The 27,929-nt window shown below is 44.8% G+C and overlaps 2 protein-coding genes and 1 long non-coding RNA gene across 8 annotated transcripts in view; 2 read left to right on the forward strand and 1 right to left on the reverse strand.

The window, feature by feature from the left end:
- The window catches only part of LOC118400675 (inaD-like protein), a 309,349-nt gene extending 286,452 nt beyond the window's left edge, over positions 1–22,897 (forward strand). For both annotated transcript variants that reach the window (XM_052475280.1, XM_052475281.1), the window contains 8 exons: positions 3,046–3,132; positions 3,619–3,751; positions 7,464–7,495; positions 7,702–7,824; positions 8,082–8,186; positions 17,951–18,042; positions 18,313–18,436; positions 18,854–22,897. In XM_052475280.1, the coding sequence (XP_052331240.1) occupies positions 3,046–3,132; positions 3,619–3,751; positions 7,464–7,495; positions 7,702–7,824; positions 8,082–8,186; positions 17,951–18,042; positions 18,313–18,436; positions 18,854–19,000 (843 nt within the window). In that variant the 3' untranslated portion in view covers positions 19,001–22,897. The remainder of the gene's footprint in view (positions 1–3,045; positions 3,133–3,618; positions 3,752–7,463; positions 7,496–7,701; positions 7,825–8,081; positions 8,187–17,950; positions 18,043–18,312; positions 18,437–18,853) is intronic.
- Positions 8,450–10,896, forward strand: LOC127910657 (uncharacterized). 5 transcript variants are annotated; one of them, XR_008075620.1, is made up of 3 exons: positions 8,450–8,494; positions 9,287–9,352; positions 10,673–10,896. It is a non-coding gene; the product is annotated as an uncharacterized LOC127910657 (long non-coding RNA). The 5 variants fall into 5 exon arrangements; XR_008075621.1 differs by lacking the exon at positions 8,450–8,494 and adding an exon at positions 8,560–8,604; XR_008075622.1 differs by lacking the exon at positions 8,450–8,494 and adding an exon at positions 8,758–8,802.
- A 410-nt stretch (positions 22,898–23,307) lies between the features above and the next one.
- On the reverse strand, positions 23,308–27,622 carry pdzk1ip1 (PDZK1 interacting protein 1). The gene is made up of 4 exons (XM_035799110.2): positions 27,458–27,622; positions 24,405–24,519; positions 24,148–24,237; positions 23,308–23,843 (listed from the first exon to the last, which is right to left on the reverse strand). The coding sequence occupies exons 1-4, from the start codon at positions 27,522–27,524 to the stop codon at positions 23,771–23,773; spliced, it is 345 nt and encodes a 114-aa protein (XP_035655003.1). The 5' UTR covers positions 27,525–27,622; the 3' UTR covers positions 23,308–23,770.
- Positions 27,623–27,929: the final 307 nt, after the last annotated feature.

Genomic DNA, 27,929 nt, shown 5'->3' on the forward strand with positions numbered 1-27,929 from the left:
CAAATAACAACAGCCTTCACAGACAAAGAACTACGCTAAAACAAATAACAACAGCCTTCACAGACAAAGAACTACGCTAATACAAATAACAACAGTCTTCACAGACAAAGAACTACGCTAATACAAATAACAACAGCCTTCACAGACAAAGAACTATGCTAATACAAATAACAAAAGTCTTCACAGACAAAGAACTACTCTAATACAAATAACAACAGTCTTCACAGACAAAGAACTACGCTAATACAAATAACAACAGCCTTCACAGACAAAGAACTACGCTAATACAAATAACAACAGTCTTCACAGACAAAGAACTACGCTAATACAAATAACAACAGCCTTCACAGACAAAGAACTACGCTAAAACAAATAACAACAGCCTTCACAGACAAAGAACTACGCTAAAACAAATAACAACAGCCTTCACAGACAAAGAACTACGCTAATACAAATAACAACAGCCTTCACAGACAAAGAACTACGCTAATACAAATAACAACAGCCTTCACAGACAAAGAACTACGCTAATACAAATAACAACAGCCTTCACAGACAAAGAACTACGCTAAAACAAATAACAACAGCCTTCACAGACAAAGAACTACGCTAAAACAAATAACAACAGCCTTCACAGACAAAGAACTACGCTAATACAAATAACAACAGCCTTCACAGACAAAGAACTACGCTAATACAAATAACAACAGCCTTCACAGACAAAGAACTACGCTAAAACAAATAACAACAGCCTTCACAGACAAAGAACTACGCTAATACAAATAACTACAGCTAATACTTGAAACACATCAAAGAACATCCCTCTCATTGTCAGAGTCCAAAACCATAGAGTGCAATAGTAATGGAGTCTTTTTGTAGGTACAGTTCGTTGAACAAAGCCTATGGGAAAATTCATGTTTTTGGATAAAAGCCGAAATAAGGTCTGTGGTAAACTCAGGCTTAGGAGATATTATATGTTTTGTTCTATGGGATAATCTTAATCAGCTAACGTCACTTTTTGTTAATTTTGTAGCATTTATGTAATAACAAAAGCATATAATTTCAGTTTTTTAGGATTACAAGCTTTCGAGCTCTCTGTACCAGCCGGTCACTAGCCACCAAACTCTTCTTCCTTCTTCCACAAGGGGTCACAAATGGTACATTTATGTTGAAAGGCTGCAGTGCTCTATTATGAATTGGTGGAGCGGAGAGGCTTTTTGGTTGGTTTGGCTACAGTTCTTTACTATGTGGAGACCCTCTAAAGTGGGTGCTTTGTGTGCCCTTGCTACAGTGGTGTACACTACATTTACAGTGTACACTACATTTACAGTGCTGAGGTATATAACAACACTATCCTGTGTCCTTGCTACAGTGGTGTACACTACATTTACAGTGTACACTACATTTACAGTGCTGAGGTATATAACAACACTATCCTGTGCCCTTGCTACAGTGGTGTACACTACATTTACAGTGTACACTACATTTACAGTGTACATGACATTTACAGTGCTGAGGTATATAACAACACTATCCTGTGCCCTTGCTACAGTGGTGTACACTACATTTACAGTGCTGAGGTATATAACAACACTATCCTGTGCCCTTACTACAGTAGTGTACACTACATTTACAGTGTACACTACATTTACAGTGCTGAGGTATATAACAACACTATCCTGTGCCCTTACTACAGTAGTGTACACTACATTTACAGTGTACACTACATTTACAGTGCTGAGGTATATAACAACACTATCCTGTGCCCTTACTACAGTAGTGTACACTACATTGACAGTGTACACTACATTTACAGTGCTGAGGTATATAACAACACTATCCTGTGCCCTTACTACAGTAGTGTACACTACATTTACAGTGCTGAGGTATATAACAACACTATCCTGTGCCCTTGCTACAGTAGTGTACACTACATTTACAGTGCTGAGGTATTAAACAACACTATCATGTGCCCTTGCTACAGTAGTGTACACTACATTTACAGTGCTGAGGTATATAACAACACTATCCTGTGCCCTTGCTACAGTAGTGTACACTACATTTACAGTGCTGAGGTATTAAACAACACTATCATGTGCCCTTGCTACAGTAGTGTACACTACATTTACAGTGCTGAGGTATATAACAACACTATCCTCTGCCCTTGCTACAGTAGTGTACACTACATTTACAGTGCTGAGGTATATAACAACACTTTATCCTGTGCCCTTGCTACAGTAGTGTACACTACATTTACAGTGCTGAGGTATATAACAACACTATCCTGTGCCCTTGCTACAGTAGTGTACACTACATTTACAGTGCTGAGGTATATAACAACACTTTATCCTGTGCCCTTGCTACAGTAGTGTACACTACATTTACAGTGCTGAGGTATTAAACAACACTATCCTGTGCCCTTGCTACAGTAGTGTACACTACATTTACAGTGCTGAGGTATTAAACAACACTATCCTGTGCCCTTGCAACAGTAGTGTACACTACATTTACAGTGCTGAGGTATATAACAACACTATACTGTGCCCTTGCTACAGTAGTGTACACTACATTTACAGTGCTGAGGTATATAACAACACTTTATCCTGTGCCCTTGCTACAGTAGTGTACACTACATTTACAGTGCTGAGATATTAAACAACACTATCCTGTGCCCTTGCTACAGTAGTGTACACTACATTTACAGTGCTGAGGTATATAACAACACTATCCTGTGCCCTTGCTACAGTAGTGTACACTACATTTACAGTGCTGAGGTATATAACAACACTATCCTGTGCCCGTGCTACAGTAGTGTACACTACATTTACAGTGCTTGAGGTATATAACAACACTATCCTGTGCCCTTACTACAGTAGTGTACACTACATATACAGTGCTGAGATATTAAACAACACTATCTTGTGCCCTTGCTACAGTAGTGTACACTACATTTACAGTGCTGAGGTATATGACAACACTGTAAGGCCAGTCCCTAGCTGCTCTGGTCTAGTAGTTACGTGCTGTGCGCTACCTGTGCCTCTGCAGTGTGCCAGGGGGGTGGTGCTCCTGGAGCTGGGCCGACTGAAGGCTGCCTCCTGGCTCTCTTCCAGACGTCCCTCCCAGGGAAGCCAGGTGTGTGTGTGTGTGTGTGTGTGTGTGTGTGTGTGTGTGTGTGTGTGTGTGTGTGTGTGTGTGTGTGTGTGTGTGTGTGTGTGTGTGTGTGTGTGTGTGTGTGTGTGTGTGTGTGTGTGTGTGTGTGTGTTTGTGTGTGTGCCCCCGTTGTCACCCCCACTGCCTGGGTGCTTGCATGCATAAGTTTAGTTTAGTTTATTTTATTTGTACAGGGACAGTGCACATTAATCAACGTTTCAAGCTCAGTCATCGACTGACCCTGGCTGCTGTGTCATTAATACCCCTGTCTCTCCTCCTTCTCTCCATTCATCACGTGCATGGAAGCCAAAATGGCCATCTGATGGTTGTTTAGCAGGCTTCTTCTGGTGTCACCTGTATGTCACTCAGCCACCCAGCCAAACTTACCGCCACCGGGCAGCATGCCTCAGTGTGTGTGTTTTCTCCTGACTGGATCATAGCTCTGTTCCCTCTCCCTCTCTCTAGCAGATGAGTCACGTGAGTGCCAACAGCACAATCGTCACGCCCCACCCCCTGCCAAACTCCACCCCTTCCACCTCTCAGCTCCTCAATAACGTCAGGAAGCCAATGACAGTGGGCATGACATCATCACAGAGCGCAGGTAAAGTAGCACCAGTCCCTTTCCATAGAGAGTAGGACCCTTTCCACAGAGAGTAGGACCAGTCCCTTTCCACAGAGAGTAGAACCAGACCCTTTCCACAGAGAGTAGGACCAGACCCTTTCCACAGAGAGTAGGACCAGTCCCTTTCCACAGAGAGTAGGACCAGACCCTTTCCACAGAGAGTAGGACCCTTTCCACAGAGAGTAGGACCAGTCCCTTTCCACAGAGAGTAGGACCAGTCCCTTTCCACAGAGAGTAGGACTAGAACCTTTCCACAGAGAGTAGGACCAGACCCTTTCCACAGAGAGTAGGACCCTTTCCACAGAGAGTAGGGCCAGACCCTTTCCACAGAGAGTAGGACCAGACCCTTTCCACAGAGAGTAGGACCAGACGCTTTCCACAGAGAGTAGAACCAGACGCTTTCCACAGAGAGTAGGACCAGACCCTTTCCACAGAGAGTAGGACCAGTCCCTTTCCACAGAGAGTAGGACCAGTCCCTTTTCACAGAGAGTAGGACCAAACCATTTCCACAGAGAGTAGGATCAAACCTTTCCACAGAGAGTAGGACCAGACCCTTTCCACAGAGAGTAGGACCAGTCCCTTTCCACAGAGAGTAGGACCAGACCCTTTCCACAGAGAGTAGGACCAGACCCTTTCCACAGAGAGTAGGACCCTTTCCACAGAGAGTAGGACCAGTCCCTTTCCACAGAGAGTAGGACCAAACCATTTCCACAGAGAGTAGGACCAAACCTTTCCACAGAGAGTAGGACCAGACCCTTTCCACAGAGAGTAGGACCAGACCCTTTCCACAGAGAGTAGGACCAGACCCTTTCCACAGAGAGTAGGACCAGTCCCTTTCCACAGAGAGTAGGACCAGACCCTTTCCACAGAGAGTAGGACCCTTTCCACAGAGAGTAGGACCAGTCCCTTTCCACAGAGAGTAGGACCAGTCCCTTTCCACAGAGAGTAGGACTAGAACCTTTCCACAGAGAGTAGGACCAGACCCTTTCCACAGAGAGTAGGACCCTTTCCACAGAGAGTAGGGCCAGACCCTTTCCACAGAGAGTAGGACCAGACCCTTTCCACAGAGAGTAGGACCAGACGCTTTCCACAGAGAGTAGGACCAGACGCTTTCCACAGAGAGTAGGACCAGACCCTTTCCACAGAGAGTAGGACCAGTCCCTTTCCACAGAGAGTAGGACCAGTCCCTTTCCACAGAGAGTAGGACCAAACCATTTCCACAGAGAGTAGGATCAAACCTTTCCACAGAGAGTAGGACCAGACCCTTTCCACAGAGAGTAGGACCAGTCCCTTTCCACAGAGAGTAGGACCAGACCCTTTCCACAGAGAGTAGGACCAGTCCCTTTCCACAGAGAGTAGGACCAGACCCTTTCCACAGAGAGTAGGACCCTTTCCACAGAGAGTAGGACCAGTCCCTTTCCACAGAGAGTAGGACCAGACCCTTTCCACAGAGAGTAGGACCAGACCCTTTCCACAGAGAGTAGGACCCTTTCCACAGAGAGTAGGACCAGTCCCTTTCCACAGAGAGTAGGACCAGACCCTTTCCACAGAGAGTAGGACCAGACCCTTTCCACAGAGAGTAGGACCCTTTCCACAGAGAGTAGGGCCAGACCCTTTCCACAGAGAGTAGGACCAGACCCTTTCCACAGAGAGTAGGACCAGATCCTTTCCACAGAGAGTAGGACCCGACCCTTTCCACAGAGAGTAGGACCCTTTCCACAGAGAGTAGGACCAGTCCCTTTCCACAGAGAGTAGGACCAGACCCTTTCCACAGAGAGTAGGACCAGACCATTTCCACAGAGAGTAGGACCAGACCCTTTCCACAGAGAGTAGGACCCTTTCCACAGAGAGTAGGACCAGTCCCTTTCCACAGAGAGTAGGACCAAACCATTTCCACAGAGAGTAGGACCAAACCTTTCCACAGAGAGTAGGACCAGACCCTTTCCACAGAGAGTAGGACCAGACCCTTTCCACAGAGAGTAGGACCAGACCCTTTCCACAGAGAGTAGGACCAGACCCTTTCCACAGAGAGTAGGACCCTTTCCACAGAGAGTAGGACCAGTCCATTTCCACAGAAAGTAGGACCAGCCCCTTTCCACAGAGAGTGGGACCAGACCCTTTCCACAGAGAGTAGGACCCTTTCCACAGAGAGTAGGACCAGTCCCTTTCCACAGAGAGTAGGACCAGACCCTTTCCACAGAGAGTAGGACCAAACCCTTTCCACAGAGAGTAGGACCAGACGCTTTCCACAGAGAGTAGGACCAGTCCCTTTCCACAGAGAGTAGGACCAGTCCCTTTCCACGGAGAGTAGGACCAGACCCTTTCCACAGAGAGTAGGACCAGACCCTTTCCACAGAGAGTAGGACCAGACCCTTTCCACAGAGAGTAGGACCAGTCCCTTTCCACAGAGAGTAGGACCAAACCCTTTCCACGGAGAGTAGGACCAGTCCCTTTCCACAGAGAGTAGGACCAGACCCTTTCCACAGAGAGTAGAACCAGACCCTTTCCACAGAGAGTAGGACCAGACCCTTTCCACGGAGAGTAGGACCAGACCCTTTCCACGGAGAGTAGGACCAGTCCCTTTCCACAGAGAGTAGGACCAGACCCTTTCCACAGAGAGTAGGACCAGTCCCTTTCCACAGAGAGTAGGACCAGTCCCTTTCCACAGAGAGTAGGACCAGTCCCTTTCCACAGAGAGTAGGACCAGTCCCTTTCCACAGAGAGTAGGACCAGTCCCTTTCCACAGAGAGTAGGACCAGTCCCTTTCCACAGAGAGTAGGACCAGTCCCTTTCCACAGAGAGTAGGACCAGTCCCTTTCCACAGAGAGTAGGACCAGTCCCTTTCCACAGAGAGTAGGACCAGACCCTTTCCACAGAGAGTAGGACCAGACCCTTTCCACAGAAAGTAGAACCAGACCCTTTCCACGGAGAGTAGGACCAGACCCTTTCCACGGAGAGTAGGACCAGTCCCTTTCCACGGAGAGTAGGACCAGACCCTTTCCACAGAGAGTAGGACCAGACCCTTTCCACAGAGAGTAGGACCAGACCCTTTCCACAGAGAGTAGGACCAGTCCCTTTCCACAGAGAGTAGGACCAGTCCCTTTCCACAGAGAGTAGGACCAGTCCCTTTCCACAGAGAGTAGGACCAGACCCTTTCCACAGAGAGTAGGACCAGACCCTTTCCACAGAAAGTAGAACCAGACCCTTTCCACGGAGAGTAGGACCAGACCCTTTCCACGGAGAGTAGGACCAGTCCCTTTCCACGGAGAGTAGGACCAGACCCTTTCCACAGAGAGTAGGACCAGACCCTTTCCACAGAGAGTAGGACCAGACCCTTTCCACAGAGAGTAGGACCAGACCCTTTCCACAGAGAGTAGGACCAGTCCCTTTCCACGGAGAGTAGGACCAGACCCTTTCCACAGAGAGTAGAACCAGACCCTTTCCACAGAGAGTAGGACCAGTCCCTTTCCACAGAGTGTAGGACCCTTTCCACAGAGAGTAGGACCAGACCTTTTCCACAGAGAGTAGGACCCTTTCCACAAAGAGTAGGACCAAACCTTTTCCACAGAGAGTAGGACCCTTTCCACAGAGAGTAGGACCAGACCCTTTCCACAGAGAGTAGGACCAGAATTACACCCAGTTAGTTTCCCGTCCTCATCTTTTTCCCTTTCTTGGTTTGTTGTATCTGCAGAAACAGGGATACGCACTGTGGAGATTACAAGGGTGAGTTGAGCTGTCTCCAGTTATGTTTAGTGGGTTTAAACTACTCATAATATGCACATTTATATCTATATACTATACTGTATACTGTGCCTATTCAACTCTAGAAGCTTTCTTTATTGTCATAAAAATGATGACAACAATCACAATATCCTCTTCTATACCAGTTTATTATTAATAATGATCATAGCATTGACGATATCTCCCAGGGTCCTACTGATGCGTTGGGGATCAGTATAGCTGGGGGGAAGGACAGTCCTCTGGGGGATATCCCCATCTTCCTGGCCATGATCCAGGCCAACGGGGTGGCAGCGAAGACACACCGGCTCAAGGTACGTATGGGTGTGTGCGTGCGTGTGTGTGAGTGTGCGAGAGAACGCCCAGTGTCTTAGAATCCCCTTACTGTCTATGATGGCTCACCCTAGCGTGCGCTTGTGTGTCTCTGTCTCTCTCTCTCTCTCTCTCTTTCTTTCTTACTTTCTTTCTTTCTCTTTCTTTCTTTTTTTCTTTCTTTCTTTCTTTCTCTTTCTTTCTTTCTTTCTTTCTTTCTTTCTTTCTTTCTTTTTCTTTCTTCCCTCCCTCCCTCCAGGTGGGTGATAGGATCGTGAGTATCAACTCCCAGTCTCTGGAAGGTCTGTCCCATGGGGATGTAGTCACCATGCTGAAGAATGCCTACGGCAGCATCATTCTCCAGGTACACACAGATCATTCTCCAGGTACACACAGATCATTCTCCAGGTACACACAGATCATTCTCCAGGTACACACAGATCATTCTCCAGGTACACACAGATCATTCTCCAGGTACACACAGATCATTCTCCAGGTACACACAGATCATTCTCCAGGTACACACAGATCATTCTCCAGGTACACACAGATCATTCTCCAGGTACACACAGATCGTTTTCCAGGTACACACAGATCGTTTTCCAGGTACACACAGATCGTTTTCCAGGTACACACAGATCGTTCTCCAGGTACACACAGATCATTCTCCAGGTACACACAGATCATTCTCCAGGTACACACAGATCGTTTTCCAGGTACACACAGATCGTTCTCCAGGTACACACAGATCGTTCTCCAGGTACACACAGATCATTCTCCAGGTACACACAGATCGTTTTCCAGGTACACACAGATCATTCTCCAGGTACACACAGATCGTTTTCCAGGTACACACAGATCGTTCTCCACGTACACACAGATCATTCTCCAGGTACACACAGATCATTCTCCAGGTACACACAGATCGTTTTCCAGGTACACACAGATCGTTCTCCAGGTACACACAGATCATTCTCCAGGTACACACAGATCGTTCTCCAGGTACACACAGATCGTTTTCCAGGTACACACAGATCGTTCTCCAGGTACACACAGATCATTCTCCGGGTACACACAGATCATTCTCCGGGTACACACAGATCATTCTCCAGGTACACACAGATCGTTTTCCAGGTACACACAGATCGTTTCCCAGGTACACACAGATCGTTTTCCAGGTACACACAGATCGTTCTCCAGGTACACACAGATCATTCTCCAGGTACACACAGATCATTCTCCAGGTACACACAGATCATTCTCCAGGTACACACAGATCATTATCCAGGTACACACAGATCGTTTTCCAGGTACACACAGATCGTTCTCCAGGTACACACAGATCGTTCTCCAGGTACACACAGATCATTCTCCAGGTACACACAGATCGTTTTCCAGGTACACACAGATCGTTCTCCAGGTACACACAGATCGTTCTCCAGGTACACACAGATCGTTCTCCAGGTACACACAGATCGTTTTCCAGGTACACACAGATCGTTTTCCAGGTACACACAGATCGTTCTCCAGGTACACACAGATCATTCTCCAGGTACACACAGATCGTTTTCCAGGTACACACAGATCATTCTCCAGGTACACACAGATCGTTTTCCAGGTACACACAGATCGTTCTCCAGGTACACACAGATCATTCTCCAGGTACACACAGATCGTTTTCCAGGTACACACAGATCGTTTTCCAGGTACACACAGATCGTTTTCCAGGTACACACAGATCGTTCTCCAGGTACACACAGATCGTTCTCCAGGTACACACAGATCATTCTCCAGGTACACACAGATCGTTCTCCAGGTACACACAGATCGTTCTCCAGGTACACACAGATCGTTCTCCAGGTACACACAGATCATTCTCCAGGTACACACAGATCGTTTTCCAGGTACACACAGATCATTCTCCAGGTACACACAGATCGTTTTCCAGGTACACACAGATCGTTCTCCACGTACACACAGATCATTCTCCAGGTACACACAGATCATTCTCCAGGTACACACAGATCGTTTTCCAGGTACACACAGATCGTTCTCCAGGTACACACAGATCATTCTCCAGGTACACACAGATCGTTCTCCAGGTACACACAGATCGTTTTCCAGGTACACACAGATCATTCTCCAGGTACACACAGATCATTCTCCAGGTACACACAGATCATTCTCCAGGTACACACAGATCATTCTCCAGGTACACACAGATCATTCTCCAGGTACACACAGATCATTCTCCAGGTACACACAGATCATTCTCCAGGTACACACAGATCGTTTTCCAGGTACACACAGATCGTTTTCCAGGTACACACAGATCGTTCTCCAGGTACACACAGATCGTTCTCCAGGTACACACAGATCATTCTCCAGGTACACACAGATCGTTCTCCAGGTACACACAGATCGTTCTCCAGGTACACACAGATCGTTCTCCAGGTACACACAGATCATTCTCCAGGTACACACAGATCGTTTTCCAGGTACACACAGATCATTCTCCAGGTACACACAGATCGTTTTCCAGGTACACACAGATCGTTCTCCACGTACACACAGATCGTTCTCCAGGTACACACAGATCGTTTTCCAGGTACACACAGATCGTTCTCCAGGTACACACAGATCATTCTCCAGGTACACACAGATCATTCTCCAGGTACACACAGATCATTCTCCAGGTACACACAGATCGTTTTCCAGGTACACACAGATCGTTTTCCAGGTACACACAGACCGTTTTCCAGGTACACACAGATCGTTCTCCAGGTACACACAGATCATTCTCCAGGTACACACAGATCATTCTCCAGGTACACACAGATCATTCTCCAGGTACACACAGATCATTCTCCAGGTACACACAGATCGTTTTCCAGGTACACACAGATCGTTCTCCAGGTACACACAGATCGTTCTCCAGGTACACACAGATCATTCTCCAGGTACACACAGATCGTTTTCCAGGTACACACAGATCATTCTCCAGGTACACACAGATCGTTTTCCAGGTACACACAGATCGTTCTCCAGGTACACACAGATCGTTCTCCAGGTACACACAGATCATTCTCCAGGTACACACAGATCGTTTTCCAGGTACACACAGATCGTTCTCCAGGTACACACAGATCATTCTCCAGGTACACACAGATCGTTTTCCAGGTACACACAGATCATTCTCCAGGTACACACAGATCATTCTCCAGGTACACACAGATCATTCTCCAGGTTCACACAGATCATCTAAAAAATGCTTTTTAGAAATGTTTGCAAATGTAAAAAAATATATATATATATATATATTATTCAGTATTCAGACCCTTTATTACGTACGGTTAGAGCGTTGGACTAGTAACCGGAAGGTTGCGAGTTCAAACCCCCGAGCTGACAAGGTACAAATCTGTCGTTCTGCCCCTGAACAGGCAGTTAACCCACTGTTCCCAGGCTGTCATTGAAAATAAGAATGTGTTCTTAACTGACTTGCCTGGTTAAATAAAGGTAAAATAAAATAAATAAAAAACCTTTGGCAGCGATTACAGCCTTGAGTCTTTTTGAGTTTGACGCTACGAGCTTGGCACACCTGTATTTGGGGAGTTTCTCCCCTTTTTCTCTGCAGATCCTCTCAAGCTCTGTCAGGTTTAATGGGGAGCGTCACTGCACAGCTAATTTCAGGTCTCTCTAGAGATTTTCAATTGGGTTCAAGTCCAGGCTCTGGCTGGGCCACTCAAGGACATTCAGAGACTTGTCCTGAAGCCACTCTTGCGTTGTCTGGCCTGTGTTCTTAGGGTCGCTGTCCTTTTGGAAGGTGAACCTTCGCCCCAGTCTGAGGTCATGAGCGCTCTGGAGCAGGTTTTCATCAAGGATCTCTCTGTACTTTGCTCCATTTATCTTTTACTTGATCCTGACTAGTCTCCAAGTCCTTGCCACTGAAAAACATTCCCACAGCATGATGCTGCCATCACCATGCTTCACCGTAGGGATGGTGCCAGGTTTCCTCCAGACGTGACGCTTGGCATTCAGGCCAAAGAGTTCCAAAGAGAGAATCTTGTTTCTCATGGTCTGGAGACCTTTAGATGCCTTTTGGCAAACTCCAAGTGGGCTGTCATGTGCCTTTTACTGAGGAGTGGCTTCCGTCTGGCCACTCTACCATAAAAGCCTGATTGGTGGAGTGCTGCAGAGATGGTTGTCCTTCTGGAAGGTTCTCCCATCTCCACAGAGGAACTGGAGCTCTGTCAGAGTGACCATCGGGTTCTTGGTAACCTCCCTGACCAAGGCCCTTCTCCCCCGATTGCTCAGTTTACCCAGGCGGCCAGCTCTAGGAAGAGTCTTGGTGGTTCCAAACTTCTTCCATTTAAGAATGATTGAGGCCACTGTGTTCTTGAGGACCTTCAATGCTGTAAAAATGTTTTGGTACCCTTCCCCAGATCTGTGCCTCGACACAATCCTGTCTCTGAGCTCTATGGACAATTCCTTCGACCTCATGGCTTGGTTTTTGCTCTGACATGCACTTTCAACTGTGGGACCTTATATAGACAGGTGTGTGCCTTTCCAAATCATGTCCAATCAATTCGATGTACCGCAGGTGGACTCTAATCAAGTTGTAGAAACATCTCAAGGATGATCAATGGAAACAGGATGCACCTGAGCTCAATTTCGAGTCTCATAACAAAGGGTCTGAATACTTATGTAAATAAGGTATTTCTGTTTTTTATTAATACATTTGCAAAAAAAAATTGAAAAAACTATTTTCACTTTGTCATTATGGGTTATCGTGTGTAGATTGATGAGGAAAAAATATTTAATACATTTTAGAACAAGGCTGTAACAAAAAAAAAATGTTTAAGTCAAGGAGCCTCAATACTTTCCAAATGCACGCACGCCTGCTCCCGCTTCTCCTCTCTGGCGCTCAAGGGCCCTTCATTACGGACACCTGTCAAAATCATTACGCGCATCAGCGCTCATTGGACTAACCTGGACTCCATTACTTTGTTGATTGCCCCTCTATATCTGTCTGGTCCTCAGTTGGTTCCCCATGTCAGCATTATTGTCTTCATGTCGTTTTGTTCTCCCTGTCCAGACGCTGTTATTGTTTTTTTGTGTCCGTTTTCCATTAAATGTTCACTCCCTGTACTTGCTTCTTGTCTCCAGCATCGGTCCTTACAGTAAACACACACACACACAGTACACACACAGAGAGTAGGTCAAATGAAATATCAGTTATTAAACGTGATATCACTCAATGTAACCACATTGTTTTTTAATTGCCTATTATTTTACATTCATCAAATAAATGTTTCCTGATAAGAGATGTAAATAAAATCATACATTTTTCAAATATACATTCTTGAAAAACCTGTATGTGTCTGTGTTTAGCAGTGTGTGTGTGTGTGTGTGTGTACCTAATGTGTACCGTATGTGTGTGCTTTGGCAGATCCTGCCGTGCGCGTGCGCGTGCACACTACCGTCCGGACACTGTGTGGTTATCAGCTTGTTGCAGCCGGTTGGCAGTTTGGTCAGATAATCCCAGGCCTTTATGTTAATGCTGCTTTATCAGTCCGGCTCCAGCAGCCTCAGCACTGGACTGTTAGACTGGACTGTCAGACTGGACTATTAGACTGGACTGTTAGACTGGACTGTTAGACTGGACTGTCAGACTGGACTGTTAGACTGGACTGTTAGACTGGACTGTTAGACTGGACTGTCAGACTGGACTGTTAGACTGGACTGTTAGACTGGACTGTTAGACTGGACTGTCAGACTGGACTGTTAGACTGGACTGTCAGACTGGACTGTTAGACTGGACTGTCAGACTGGACTGTCAGACTGGACTGTCAGACTGGACTGTTAGACTGGACTGTTAGACTGGACTGTCAGACTGGACTGTTAGACTGGACTGTTAGACTGGACTGTTAGACTGGACTGTCAGACTGGACTGTCAGACTGGACTGTCAGACTGGACTGTTAGACTGGACTGTCAGACTGGACTGTTAGACTGGACTGTTAGACTGGACTGTCAGACTGGACAGACTGGACTGTTAGACTGGACTGGACAGACTGGACTGTTAGACTGGACTGTCAGACTGGACTGTTAGACTGGATTGTTAGACTGGACTGTTAGACTGGACTGTCAGACTGGACTGTTAGACTGGATTGTTAGACTGGACTGTTAGACTGGACTGTTAGACTGGACTGTTAGACTGGACTGTTAGACTGGACAGACTGGACTGTTAGACTGGACTGTTAGACTGGACTGTTAGACTGGACTGTCAGACTGGACTGTCAGACTGGACTGTCAGACTGGATTGTTAGACTGGACTGTCAGACTGGACTGTTAGACTGGATTGTTAGACTGGACTGTTAGACTGGACAGACTGGACTGTTAGACTGGACTGTAAGACTGGACTGTTAGACTGGACTGTCAGACTGGACTATTAGACTGGACTGTTAGACTGGACTGTTAGACTGGACTGTCAGACTGGACTGTTAGACTGGATTGTTAGACTGGACTGTCAGACTGGACTGTCAGACTGGACTGTTAGACTGGACTGTTAGACTGGACTGTCAGACTGGACTGTTAGACTGGACTGTCAGACTGGACTGTCAGACTGGACTGTTAGACTGGACTGTTAGACTGGACTGTCAGACTGGACTGTTAGACTGGATTGTTAGACTGGACTGTCAGACTGGACTGTCAGACTGGACTGTTAGACTGGACTGTCAGACTGGACTGTTAGACTGGATTGTCAGACTGGATTGTCAGACTGGATTGTCAGACTGGATTGTCAGCACTGGACTGTCAGACTGGACTGTCAGACTGGAATGTCAGACTGGACTGTCAGCACTGGACTGTCAGCACTGGACTGTCAGACGTGACTGTTAGACCGGACTTTTAGACTGGGTTGTTAGACTGGGCTGTTAGACTGGGTTGTTACACTGGACTGTTAGACTGGGTTAATAGACTGTGCTGTTAGACTGGGCTGTTAGACTGGACTGTTAGACTAGACTAGCTGCCTGGTGCTGATTACACCAAACACACACGACACCCAGGACACCCAGCAATTACTGTCTGACACGATCTCTCTCTTCCCCCTCTCTCGTTCTCGTTCACAACTTTGGTCTCTCTCTAGGGGGGCGCACTATTGGCCCAGTGTCGACAGGGTTAGGGTTAGGCCGGGGTAGGGCGTCGTTGTAAATTAGAATTTGTTCTTAACTGACTTGCGTAGTTAAATAAAGGTTCAATCAAATATAAATACAAATAGTGACTTACAGTAGTGAGTTCATACATTTTTAAAAACTTTTTCTCTCCCTCTCGCTCTCTTTTCAACTCTCTTCTACTCTCTCTCTCTCACTCTCTTTTCAACTCTCTTCTACTCTCTCTCCCTCTCGCTCTCTTTTCAACTCTCTTCTACTCTCTCCCTCTCGCTCTCTTTTCAACTCTCTTCTACTCTCTCGCTCTCTTTTCAACTATCTTCTACTCTCTCTCCCTCTCTTTTCAACTCTTCTACTCTCTCTCGCTCTCTTTTCAACTCTCTTCTACTCTCTATCCCTCTCTCTTCTACTCTCTATCCTTCTCTTTTCGACTCTCTTCTACTCTCTCTCACTCTCTTTTCAACTCTCTTCTACTCTCTCTCGCTCTCTTTTCAACTCTCTTCTACTCTCTCTCCCTCTCGCTCTCTTTTCAACTCTCTTCTACTCTCTCTCGCTCTCTTTTCAACTCTCTTCTACTCTCTCCTTCTCGCTCTCTTTTAAAATCTCTTCTACTCTCTATCCCTCTCTTTTCAACTCTCTTCTACTCTCTCTTGCTCTCTTTTTAACTCTCTTCTACTCTCTCTCCCTCTCTTTTCAACTCTCTTCTACTTTCTCTCGCTCTCTTTTCAACTCTCTTCTACTCTCTCTCACTCTCCCTTTCTTTTCAACTCTCTTCTACTCTCTCCCTCTCGCTCTCTTTTCAACTCTCTTCTACTCTCTCCCTCTCACTCTCTTTTCAACTCTCTTCTACTCTCTCTCCCTCTCTTTTCAACTCTCTTCTACTCTCTCGCTCTCTTTTCAACTCTCTTCTACTCTCTCTCTCTCCCTCTCTTTTCAACTCTCTTCTACTCTCCCTCTCGCTCTCTTTTCAACTCTCTTCTACTCTCTCTCCTCTCTTTTCAACTCTCTTCTACTCTCTCGCTCTCTTTTCAACTCTCTTCTACTCTCTCTCCCTCTCTTTTCAACTCTTCTACTCTCTATCCCTCTCTTTTCAACTCTCTTCTACTCTCTATCCCTCTCTTTTCAACTCTCTTCTACTCTCTCTCCCTCTCTTTTCAACTCTCTTCTACTCTCTCTCCCTCTCGCTCTCTTTTCAACTCTCTCTTCTACTCTCTCTCTCGCTCTCTTTTCAACTCTCTTCTACTCTCTCTCCCTCTCGCTCTCTTTTCAACTCTCTTCTACTCTCTCTCCCTCTCGCTCTCTTTTCAACTCTCTTCTACTCTCTCTCCCTCTCGCTCTCTTTTCAACTCTCTTCTACTCTCTCTCCCTCTCTTTTCAACTCTCTTCTACTCTCTCTCCCTCTCTTTTCAACTCTCTTCTACTCTTTCTCCCTCTCTTTTCAACTCTCTTCTACTCTCTCCTTCTCGCTCTCTTTTAAAATCTCTTCTACTCTCTCTCCCTCTCGCTCTCTTTTGACCTCTACCTGTTTCCCTTTCTCTCTCTTCATCCTCTATCCATCCCTCCCCTTCATTCATCCCCCTATCTGTTATTCATTTCCATACACACAAGTAAGCCTTAAAGCTGGAATCCTTAATGGTCAAACTGCCACGTCCGTTTGTGATATTACAACAACAAGGAAGTTACTGCAAACAAGAAAACACAGTTTTCCCCCTCTGACATCACTGCATCACATCAGAACAGCATGATATGTACTGCTGGTGGGGACAGTGGCGCGGTTTCCCCCTACTGGGGATTCCATCTCTAACAAAGGAAGAGAACATTGCCCCTCTCTCTCTCTCTCTCTCTCTCTCTCTCTCCTCTAAACACTGGTTTGGCTCTGTTGTCTATTTTGCTGTGTTCCCCTCTCCCAGTTCTCCTATCCTTCCCCTTTGTGTTCCTCTTTCCCACCCTTCTCCCTCCCTCCCTCCCTCCCTCCCTCCCTCCCTCCCTCCCTCCCTCCCTCCCTCCCTCCCTCCCCCTCCCTCCCTCCCTCCCTCCCTCCCTCCCTCCCTCCCTCCCTCCCTCCCTCCCTCCCTCCTCTCTCTCTCTCTCTCCCTCTCTCTCTCTCTCTCTCTCTCTCTCTCTCTCTCTCTCTCTCTCTCTCTCTCTCTCTCTTTCTCTCTCTCCTCTAAACACTGGTTTGGCTCTGTTGTCTATTTTGCTGTGTTCCCCTCTCCCACTTCTCCTATCCTTCCCCTTTCTGTTCCTCTTTCCCACCCTTCTCCCTCCCATCTCTCTCTCTCTCTCTCTCCTTCCTCCTCTCCCTCTCTACCCCTACACTCCCCCTCTCTGTCTATAAAGAAGGTGTGTTAGTAAGATAAGTGCAGACGATGGCTGGGGAGCGTTCCACTAGCGTTCCACTGACGTTCCACTAACGTTCCCTCCACAGCCCACCAGTCGTCTGTTCATCGTCCGTTAATTAACCTTTGTTTGTTGTTGTTGTTTTCAGATTTTTAATTGCCTCTCGGTTGATTAAATATGGAAATGAACAGATGCTGACAGACCGTTGCCACCCTTGATATGTGGCTGACTGAATATTTCATTAAAAAAAGACAACTAAAGTGGGAGAGAGAGAGAGGACTGATAAATGATTGCTACATTAGGCCTTTGTGTAGTTCTGTGGCTTTGATCCAGGACCTGTCTGTAGTAAAATCCATTCTTCTGTAATTCTATTCAGCCATGAGGGACGTTAAAGTTTAAAATAGGGGGTTGATTTTGAACACATATCACATGTACTGTACTTTGATATGATAGGCTTATCATACACTGACACTCATCCTTGTCTATAACACACACACACACACACAGAAAGACACACACTCATGCACAGATCATGTCTGGTTAATAATATTTTTTTTAACTTGACACGTGCATTGTTTTGTCTTCTGTCCGTGCACATGTGTCTGTGTGTGTGTTTTAAAGGTGATTGCTGACACCAACATCAGTGCTATAGCCAGTCAGGTGGAGAGTATGTCGACTAGCAGCTGCTCCGAGACACAGCCAGGGGAACCAGAGTAAGTTGGACTAAGTATCTCTTAGACACTGATGTTAGGTCCGTTTTTTCTCTTCTCCCCTAAAGGTTAAAGGACCAATCCGGGAGTCGAAAAAACAAAACAGCAGTCACCCAGCCTCTTGTTTGGTAAACAGCTGAGGGCTAGGGGAAATGTAACAACTCCCAAATTCATAAACCGAGCAATGGATTGCATGAGATCAAAATAATAGTTCCCCCCCTCCCTGTTTTGAAGCTATACAGTGCTTGTTTTGTAATGTGATGCTCTCTGCAGAGCCCCCAAACCCAAGAGTATCTGCCTGGAGAAGGGTTCTGACGGCCTGGGCTTCAGCATCGTAGGAGGCTTCGGAAGCCCTCATGGAGACCTGCCAATCTACATCAAGACTGTCTTCAGCAAGGTAACTATCTCTAACTCTACACCATCACACACACATGTCCTGATTTCCCCTCTGGGACATTAGATGGCAGCAAAATTCCCTTCCCCACACACACACACAAACACACACACACAAAAACACAAACAGATCAGTGATTACTTGAAAGAAGGGAGGAAGGATCATAAGGTTACATTTAAAAAATACTGTAACAAGGCCAATTTTTGTATTTCCACCATTTTGTGTGTGTGTGTGTGTGTGTGTGTGTGTGTGTGTGTGTGTGTGTGTGTGTGTGTGTGTGTGTGTGTGTGTGTGTGTGTGTGTGTGTGTGTGTGTGTGTGTGTGTGTGTGTGTGTGTGTGTGTGTGTGTGTGTGTGTGTGTGTGTGTGTGTGTGTGTGTGTGTGTGTGTGTGTGCGTGTGTTCCCCTGTTGTCGCTGCAGGGGGCAGCAGCGGTGGACGGGCGTCTGAGGAGGGGTGACCAGATCTTGTCTGTGAACGGAGAGAGTCTGGAAGGGACCACACACGAGCTGGCTGTGGCCATACTGAAGAGACAGAAAGGGGCCGTCACCCTGGATGTGCTGTCCTAACTCACACACACTAACCCTTGAACTGGTTTGAACTCCCCAACATGTTGGAAGGGGTTGACCAACAACTGATGCCCGTCTCCAGCCCATTAAACAGCCCGTTAACGTGAAGGGGACATTGGTTCTGGAAGGATTCAGTTGATAGTTAACATATGTGGTTGAACCATGGGAAATAAGAGAACTGTTATGGGGGGTTGCAGGAAGTAGGGACACCTCATTTCCTGTGTGCCATCTTATGAGCTTCACTGTGAGGGCGGTTCAACCTCTGTACTGACTGGATACACGACTCAAAATGGTGAATGTTTGGATGAAGCGAGGAAGCGAAGTGGGAAGCTTTATATGTGAATATCGGATCTCTTTGTGTCATTTCAACTTTGTGTGATCACACATCATAGAACACTGATAGGGCAATATGAATGGTTCAGTTAGGAGGTGTCTTCACCATTAGCCTAGCGTTAGCTTAGCATCTCCCTTATGGGGAGACACTGGTTAGCCGTTAGCGATGTTAACTGCAGGTACTGCTAATGTGAAAACTGTGAGGAGGAATGGTCTCGGCAGGACGCACTAAACTGGAACAGATACTACACACACACACACACACACACACACACACACACACACACACACACACACACACACACACACACACACACATGCACAATAGGCTAGTTAGTCACTGTCAGGTTGTCACATTCTCATTCATCACAGACACTTGTCCATTTGTCTCATGTCATGTCATACTTGTTGCAAACAGACAATTTAAACTCCTAGTGACTGGCTCTTACACAACAACACTACTCAGTTCAACAGTGATTAGGCTAGACATGGCCAAAGGAAGAAGCAATGCATTCTATAGTAACTGGTAAACAGCCGTGCACTTCTAATACACTTCATAACATGCTCGTAAAAATGACATAACTCCCTCTGTAGACATTCAAAGGCAGTTATAAAGGCCACCCAACTACTGGTGTCACTATACAGTACCTTGTGTAGTCCTGCAGGAAGTTGCTGTAGGAAGCTTCTTTATTCATTTTTTAACTTCTTTTTCATGGTATCCAATTTGTAGTTTACAGTCTTGTCTCATCGCTGCAACTCCCGTACGGACTCGGGAGAGGCGAAGGTCGAGAGCCGTGCGTCCTCCGAAAAACATAACCCAACCAAGCCTTACTGCTTCTTGACACAATGCCTACTTAACCCGGAAGCCAGCCGCACCAATGTGTCGGAGGAAACACTGTACACCTGGCGACCGTGTCAGCGTGCACTGCGCCTAGGCCCGCCACAGGAGTAGTCGCTAGGTCACGATGGGACAAGGACATCCCTGCCGGCCAAACCCTCCCCTAACCCGGACGACGCTGGGCCAATTGTGCGCCGCCCCATGTGTCTCACGGTCGCGGCCGGCAGCAGGCTTTTCTGAACCCACTTCAAATTTGAGACCATGAACAATGTGTACTATAGGTGTGTGTTTGCTTTAGCAGTACAATGTAATGTAGCTGAATCTTAGGACCTCCATCAGGCATTGGGAGTCTATTGCTGGGTTTGATTTACAGTAGTGGGGGTTCGTTCGGAGGGCAGCCAAGTCTTTTGTTGGTGGTCATGGAATAGCCCTGTAAGTCTATAGGTCCTATGAAATGGTGTCAAATACATGTCTTCACTAGCCTGGTCCCAGATTTGGGTTCTACTCCCATGGTCATTGTCACGCCAAACCAGACAGCACAAACAGGTCTGGAACCTTACTGGTAGAAGGAGGATGGGATAGTATGATATTTTGATATGATATTGTGATATGATGCTATGATATTGTGATATGATGCTATGATATTGTGATATGATATTGTGATATGCTATTATGCTATCATATTGTGATATGCTATTATGATATTGTGCTATTTCTGCTTTGAGTGGGATCATTCACTTCCTATCCAAAACTCCACCGACTATAATTTTAATTGGTTAGTGGACTGGAAACGTTTCAACCAGATGCTAATACTTGTAGTTTGACCTGCCTTTATATTATGTGGATGGTACTACCTGTATGTTACTGCAAGCTTATTCTTTAGCTTTTCACAGTAAAACAATTGATTATTTTTTACATCATTTTTGGGAACTATGAGAATCAACAATGATCCATTATTTTCTTGTTATGAGACATGTTAATCATCATAGAGCAGGGCTGTATTCATTAGGCACCAAATGGAAGAAAATGGTCTGAAACAGGAAGGGACAAACTGAACTTGTCCAGTAAGATATGCTTGTTTTCATTTTTGTGAAGAAAAACATTTTGCTACGTTGTGCATTAATGAATACGACCCATGTGTGTCTGTGGCTTCACACTGTCCTGTCCAGTGGTGAGAAGCTTGCCACATCCAACAATGACAGGATATCCTGTTTCTCTCTGAGCCCTTCGTCTGTCTCCCGTAAACCCCTCCACACTCACAGGAAGTGACAACATGTTCCTCCAAAACACTTTGAGACTCCCCAGGGGTCATGTTCCTTAGGCACCAAACTAGGAAAAATGGTCTGAAACAAGGAGGGACTACCTGAACTGAATTTTTTTTTAATTGCTATGCCGTGCCCTAATGAATACGACCCTGGTCGACACTGTATATTAACCCTGCATATTAACTCTCAAACCATGCCCGTCTCAGGGTGGCAGGTAGCCTAGTGGTTAGAGCGTTGGACTAGTAACTGAAAGGTTGCAAGATCAAATTTCCCCGAGCTGAGAAAGTACAAATCTGTCATTCTGCCCCTGAACAAGGCAGTTAACCCAATAAGACTTTGGTCTTAACTGACTTAGTTAAAAAAAGGTTTTAAAAAAGTAGAAGTGCAATCTGGTGGCAATATCTAATTGTAGGCTGTGTCTTAAATGTGCGCCTTGAATACTCAGAAGTGGTCCTAGGATTTAGAGGAAGTGTACTATTAGTGCCATGTGGTGCCTCTTAAGGGAACTACTGCTGTGCCATAAGTCTCTGATGTGCTAGAGTAGACAGTGGCTATTTATCATATGTCAGTCTTAGTTCTGTGAGAGCCTAGCGCTGTCAAGTCTTAATGCTCAATCCTTTAAATGCACACATCCGGCCACTCACTGCTCTCTCTCCCTCTCCTCCTGTGATCTCTCCATCTACTGTTGAATTTTAGCTTTTGTCTGGCCTTGTCCTAAGTGTGTCAATCAGCCATAGGCTGTGTGTGTGTGTGTGTGTGTGTGTGTGTGTGTGTGTACACATACGTGTGTGTGTTCATCAGAAGTTGTACTGATGATGATCCTGTAACTCCCAATCTTTCCGTGTTATGATGCCACCGATGAACTGACTGCTCGACCTTAGCGCCACAGAAAACATCTTAATTCACCTCATTGATCGTTGGATCGCATTTTCAAATCCAAAGAAACGATCCACTTTTCATATGTCCACATGTGACAAGTTATGCTGTAAAAACGTGCATAAAGAGTATATACAGTGCATTCAGAAAGTATTCAGGCCCCTTGACCTTTTCCACATTTTCTTACGTTACAGCCTTAGTCTAAAATGTATTTAAAAAAGAATTTCCCTCATCAATCTACACACACAAAAAAAAACATTTTAGTATTTAATCCATTATTGAATAAGGCTGTAATGTAACAAAATGTGGATAAAGTCAAGGGGTCTGAATACATTCCGAATGCACTGTAGGTCTATAGAAGAACTTGTGTGAAAAATATATTGTCTATGATCACAATTGCAAGTCGTATCTTTAAATGTGTGTACTGAGTGTGTTCCTACATTGATGCTCTTTATTAATACTGATTAATTGTTTGATGATGAGGTTTTATTAAATGCAAGGGGACCACAACCATTTCCACCATGTCCTCCCTCTGATCTTCAAGTGTGGCTGTTCAGTCCTTAAAATAAATGTATTTTAATAAGAGGTCATTCTACCATGTCTCATTGATACACTGTTAAGGAATATCTCAATTGCTTCCATTGTTATGAGGATTGTTCCTTTTATATTTCATGTTCGTATATTAATACTTCAGTGGGCTAAATCAGACTACTGGGAAGACAGACAGCTCAGTGGGTTAAATCAGACTACTGGGAAGACAGACAGCTCAGTGGGCTAAATCAGACTACTGGGAAGACAGACAGCTCAGTGGGCTAAATCAGACTACTGGGAAGACAGACAGCTCTTAAATAAAGCCTTTTACAGCAGTGGGCTAAATCAAGGTCATGCAAAGTGCTTCTTGGGAGTCTTAAACAAATCTACTTTGAAGCAAATGTATGAACCTCACACACATGGTTATGAGCTTATAAAAAATAAGATGCCTGTATCATACCAGATCTAGAGTTGTAATGTATTACATTTTGAGTTTGCATCCCAATGTTACACTTTATATACATCACAGAAGACTGAAATACAGTATAACAAAATTATCTGAAATAGAAACAGCAGATTTTCTAATGTACATTTTTTTTTTTTTATGGTTTATGAAATTATGAAAAAGATGAATAACATTCCACCCATAAGGCCACTAGATGGCGATTTGACTGCAGGAATGGGTTTTAAGAGTTCTATCACACATTAGGCCCATATGTACTGTAGCTTTTTAAACAAATCAGAAAGTTGTTGGACAAGATTCTACACTCTAAGATCCACTTTAATGCATATCTACTGATCTTGAAACTTTTTGCGACTTGCTTGGAGTGCTCTTGGTAAATTGCTTTTGCATATCTCTGAAAATACGTGTGTGTGTGCGCGTCCACGACAAACCACAGATTGGTGGCTTCTATTGGATCTCATTGGTCACATGACAGTGACTTTGTCTTCAATACCTTCGAGGTCCATGTTCTCATATGCACCCTCGTGATCTCTGCTCCTGTGGGTCTCACACACACACACACACACACACACACACACACACACACACACACACACACACACATACTTATTAGAACACAGGCCCTAATGTAATTGCACACACACCAACATTAGTGCGGCTTGGTTGGGTTGTGTATCAGAGGACGCATGACTTTCAACCCGAGCCCGTACGGGAGTTGTAGCGATGAGACAAGATAGTAGACACTAAAACAATTGGATACCACGAAATTGGGGAGAAAAAGGGGTAAAAAATAAAAAAGACAAGTAGACCACACATCAAGAGCGATTAAGTGGCATCTTACCTGAACATGTCCAGGCTGGTATCATAGTGGTCTCCATTGGTGTTGGCATACCCAGGGGTCTTCCCACACTCACATTCTTTGGTATCAGGCCTTCATGTAATCAATAACAGATGGTAAACAGACAGTAACGCTCCCTTACATTTAGATTCAGAAGCAATTATAACGTTTTGTCAATCTCATGCCGTTGGGTGCAGACAGCTACTACAGTAGCTGTGGGGACTGTGGAGATGGTCAGGTGACATGGTGTCTTGGCTCACCTCGAGTCCTGACACCAGGCCTTGTTGACCAGAAACGCCACGAAGATGAGGAAGAGAAACACGGCCACAGCTATGATGCCTGTCAGCCACTGTGGCAGTGCCCGCTCCACCTTATCTTAAAGAGTCAGGACATAGGGGGGAAGTCATCATTGGATACCGGTGTGTAGGTGCAATATGCAGAAATCTCTCCGTCGTTTCCTGGTTGCTAAAATTCTAATAGTTTGTCTAATTTCAGTTTATGTGACAAAACAAGAGAATCATTGTACCATCTTAACTAAAATCTAATATTCTCAGCTGTTTGAGGCTACAAGTAAAAGACACAATAAACAAAACTTAAGAACGGGAAGCATAAAAATAGAGCACATAGAACAGATCTACAGCTTCTTATACTTGCTTTCAATGACAGTGACAGATCTATAACTACTATTTCTATGTGAATTTGGTCATGTCACCCAAAAATGTTAATTTTGCAGCTTCAATTAAGCAATCATTTTGATTCCTCATGTTGTTACAGGTGCAATTGTTGCATAGAGCACTTTTTAAAAATATATATTTCATGATATCCAATTGGTGGTTATACTTGTCCCATCGCTGCAACTCCCCTACGGACTCGGGAGAAGCGGAGGTCGAGAGCCATGTGTGCTCCGAAACACGACCCTGCCAAGCCGCACTGCTTCTTGACACACTGCTCGCTTAACCCGGAAGCTAGCAGCACCAATGTGTCAGAGGAAACACCATCCAGCTGGCGACCGAAATCAGCTTGCAGGTGCCCGGCCCGCCACAAGGAGTCGCTAGTGTGCGATGTGACAAGGAAATCCCGGCCGGCCAAACCCCTCCTTTAACCCAGACGACGCTGGGCCAATTGTGCTTCACCTCATGGGTCTCCCGGTCATGTAAGTTACAGGTTCCACCTTTAAATGTTTAATTTAGACTGTATGTCTGTCACTTGTCATTCTAATGTTCTGTAATGTGATTTTTATTCTCTTGAGTTATCGTCCCAGTTGATGGGATTATTAACATGGCAGTCAAGATAAACTCTATATATATATATATATATATATATATATATACAGTATATATATACAGTACCGGTCAAAAGTTTGGACACCTTCTCATTCAAGGGTTTTTCTTTATTTTACTATTTTCTACATTGTAGAATAGTGTGAAGACATGAAAACTATGAAATAATGTAGTTAAAATCAACATTTATTTAATATTTGAGATTCTTCAAAGTAGCCACCCTTTGCCTTGATGACAGCTTTTCACACTCTTGGCATTCTCTCAACCAGCTTCACCTGGAATGCTTTTCCAACAGTCTTGAAAGACTTCTCACATATGCTGAGCACTTGTTGGGTGATTTTCCTTATCTCTGCGGTCCAACTCATCCCAAACCATCTCAATTGAGTTGAGGTCGGGTGATTGTGGAGACCAGGTCAGCTGATGCAGCACTCCATCACTCTCCTTGATCAAATAGCCCTTACACAGCCTGGAGGTGTGTTGGGTCATTGTCCTGTTGAAAACAAATGACAGTCCCAAGCTCAAACCAGATGGGATGGCATATTGCTGCAGAATACTGTGGTAGTCATGTTGGTTAAGTGTGCCTTGAATTCTAAATAAATCACAGAGCGTGTCACCAGCAAAACACCCCCACACCATCACACCCCCTCCTTCATGCTTCACGGTGGGAACCACACATGCGGAGATCATCCGTTCACCTACACTGCGTCTGACAAAGACGCGGCGGTTGGAACCAAAAATCTCAAATTTGGACTCATTAGACCAAAGGACAGATTTCCATTGGTCTAATGTCCATTACTCATGTTTCTTGGCCCAAGTAAATCTCTTCTTATTATTGGTGTCCTTTAGTAGTGGTTTCTTTGCAGAAATTCAACCATGAAGGCCTGATTCACCGCAGTCTTCTCTGAACAGTTGATGTTGAGATGGGTCTGTTACAGTGGTACTTAAGTAAAAATACTTTTCAGTACTACTTAATTCGTTTTTGGGGGTATCTGTACTTTACTTAACTTAACTACTTTACTATATTTTTACAACTTTGACTTTTACTTCACTACATTCCTAAAGAAAAGATTGCACTTTTTACTCCTTACATTTTTCCTGACAAGCAAAAGCACTTATACTTAAGTATATTTAAAACCAAATACTTTTAGACTTTTACTCAAGTAGAATTTTACCGGATGACTTTCACTTTTACTTGAGTAACTTTCTAATAAGGTATCCATACTTCTACTCAAGTATGAAAATTGGGTACTTTTTCCACCACTGGTCTGTTGCTTGAACTCTGTGAAGCATTTATTTAGGCTGCAATTTCTGAGGATAGTAACTCTAATGAACTTATCCTCTGCAGCAGAGGTAACTCTGGGTCTTCCTTTCCTGTGACGGTCCTCATGAGAGACAGTTTCGTCATAGAGCTTGATGGTTTTTGCGACTGCACTTGAAGAAACTTTAAAAGTTCTTGAAATGTTCCAGATTGACTGACCTTCATGTCTTAAAATAATGATGGACTGTCATTTCTCTTTGCTTATTTTAGCTGTTCTTGCCATAATATGGACTTGGTCTTTTACCAGACAGAGATATCTTCTGTATACCACTCTACCTTGTCACAACACAAATGCACTTTTAACGAGGCACACCAATTAATTTAAATGCATTCCAGGTGACTACCTCATGAAGCTGGTTGAGAGAATGTGTGCAAAGCTGTCATCAAGGCAAAGGGTGGCTACTTTGAAGAATCTCAAAGAAAAAATATATTTTGATTTGTTTAACACTTTGGTTACTACATGATTCCATATGTGTTATTTCATAGTTTTGATATCTTCACTATTATCCTACATTGTGAAAATAGTAAAAGTAAAGAAAAACTCTTGAATGAGTAGGTGTTCTAAAATTTTGGACCGGTAGTGTATATATAGTATATTTTATGCTCCCCACTCTTATCAACAGTGAGTTGGAAAAGCATGCAGTCACATAAGGCAGCTATTTCTTTATGTGGGCTACTATAAACTTCAAATGTAACCATTAGTTTCAGTTCTTACCTATTTGAGCTGTGACTACTCCCAAAGTCAGTATCAGCCATATAACCACAGTATGATCTCTCCCCATTGTTGACTCTGAAAATCCACAAAATGTTGTTTTTAGATCCCAAAATGGCCTCGTGAGCAACTCTTCGGAATAGGTTTGTTCTATGTAGCTCAGTTGTGTTTTTTGGCATGTAAAGAACACACATCCTGGCACAGTATTTGGTTAATGATTAACCCATGCCTGCTTAGACAAACAACTGGTGATGATTCGGTAATAATCGCTATAACCTCGTGTTTTAATTATTGATTTCGTTCAGAGATTGACATTTGTAGGCCATCCATCTATTAACAGAAAATATGCAAATATTTGTATTATTTCAGATGTGCAAATGAATCTCTCTGTCCTACAAAAGTACACATAATTAGAGAACATTTGACTTATTAGGTCCACTTCAATACATAACACTTGGTACAGGGTATTTTCCAC

Source organism: Oncorhynchus keta, chromosome 22, assembly GCF_023373465.1.
Source record: "Oncorhynchus keta strain PuntledgeMale-10-30-2019 chromosome 22, Oket_V2, whole genome shotgun sequence".
Lineage (NCBI taxonomy): Eukaryota > Metazoa > Chordata > Actinopteri > Salmoniformes > Salmonidae > Oncorhynchus > Oncorhynchus keta.

Excerpts from the sequence above, each read along its gene's own strand:
- pdzk1ip1 (XM_035799110.2), bottom strand. The coding sequence starts at position 27,524 with ATGGGGAGAGATCATACTGTGGTTATATGGCTGATACTGACTTTGGGA. Across the intron at positions 24,520-27,457 it reads AGTAGTCACAGCTCAAATAG|ATAAGGTGGAGCGGGCACTG; the intron begins GTAAGAACTGAA and ends TGACTCTTTAAG. Across the intron at positions 23,844-24,147 it reads ACCAGCCTGGACATGTTCAG|GAGCAGAGATCACGAGGGTG; the intron begins GTAAGATGCCAC and ends TGAGACCCACAG.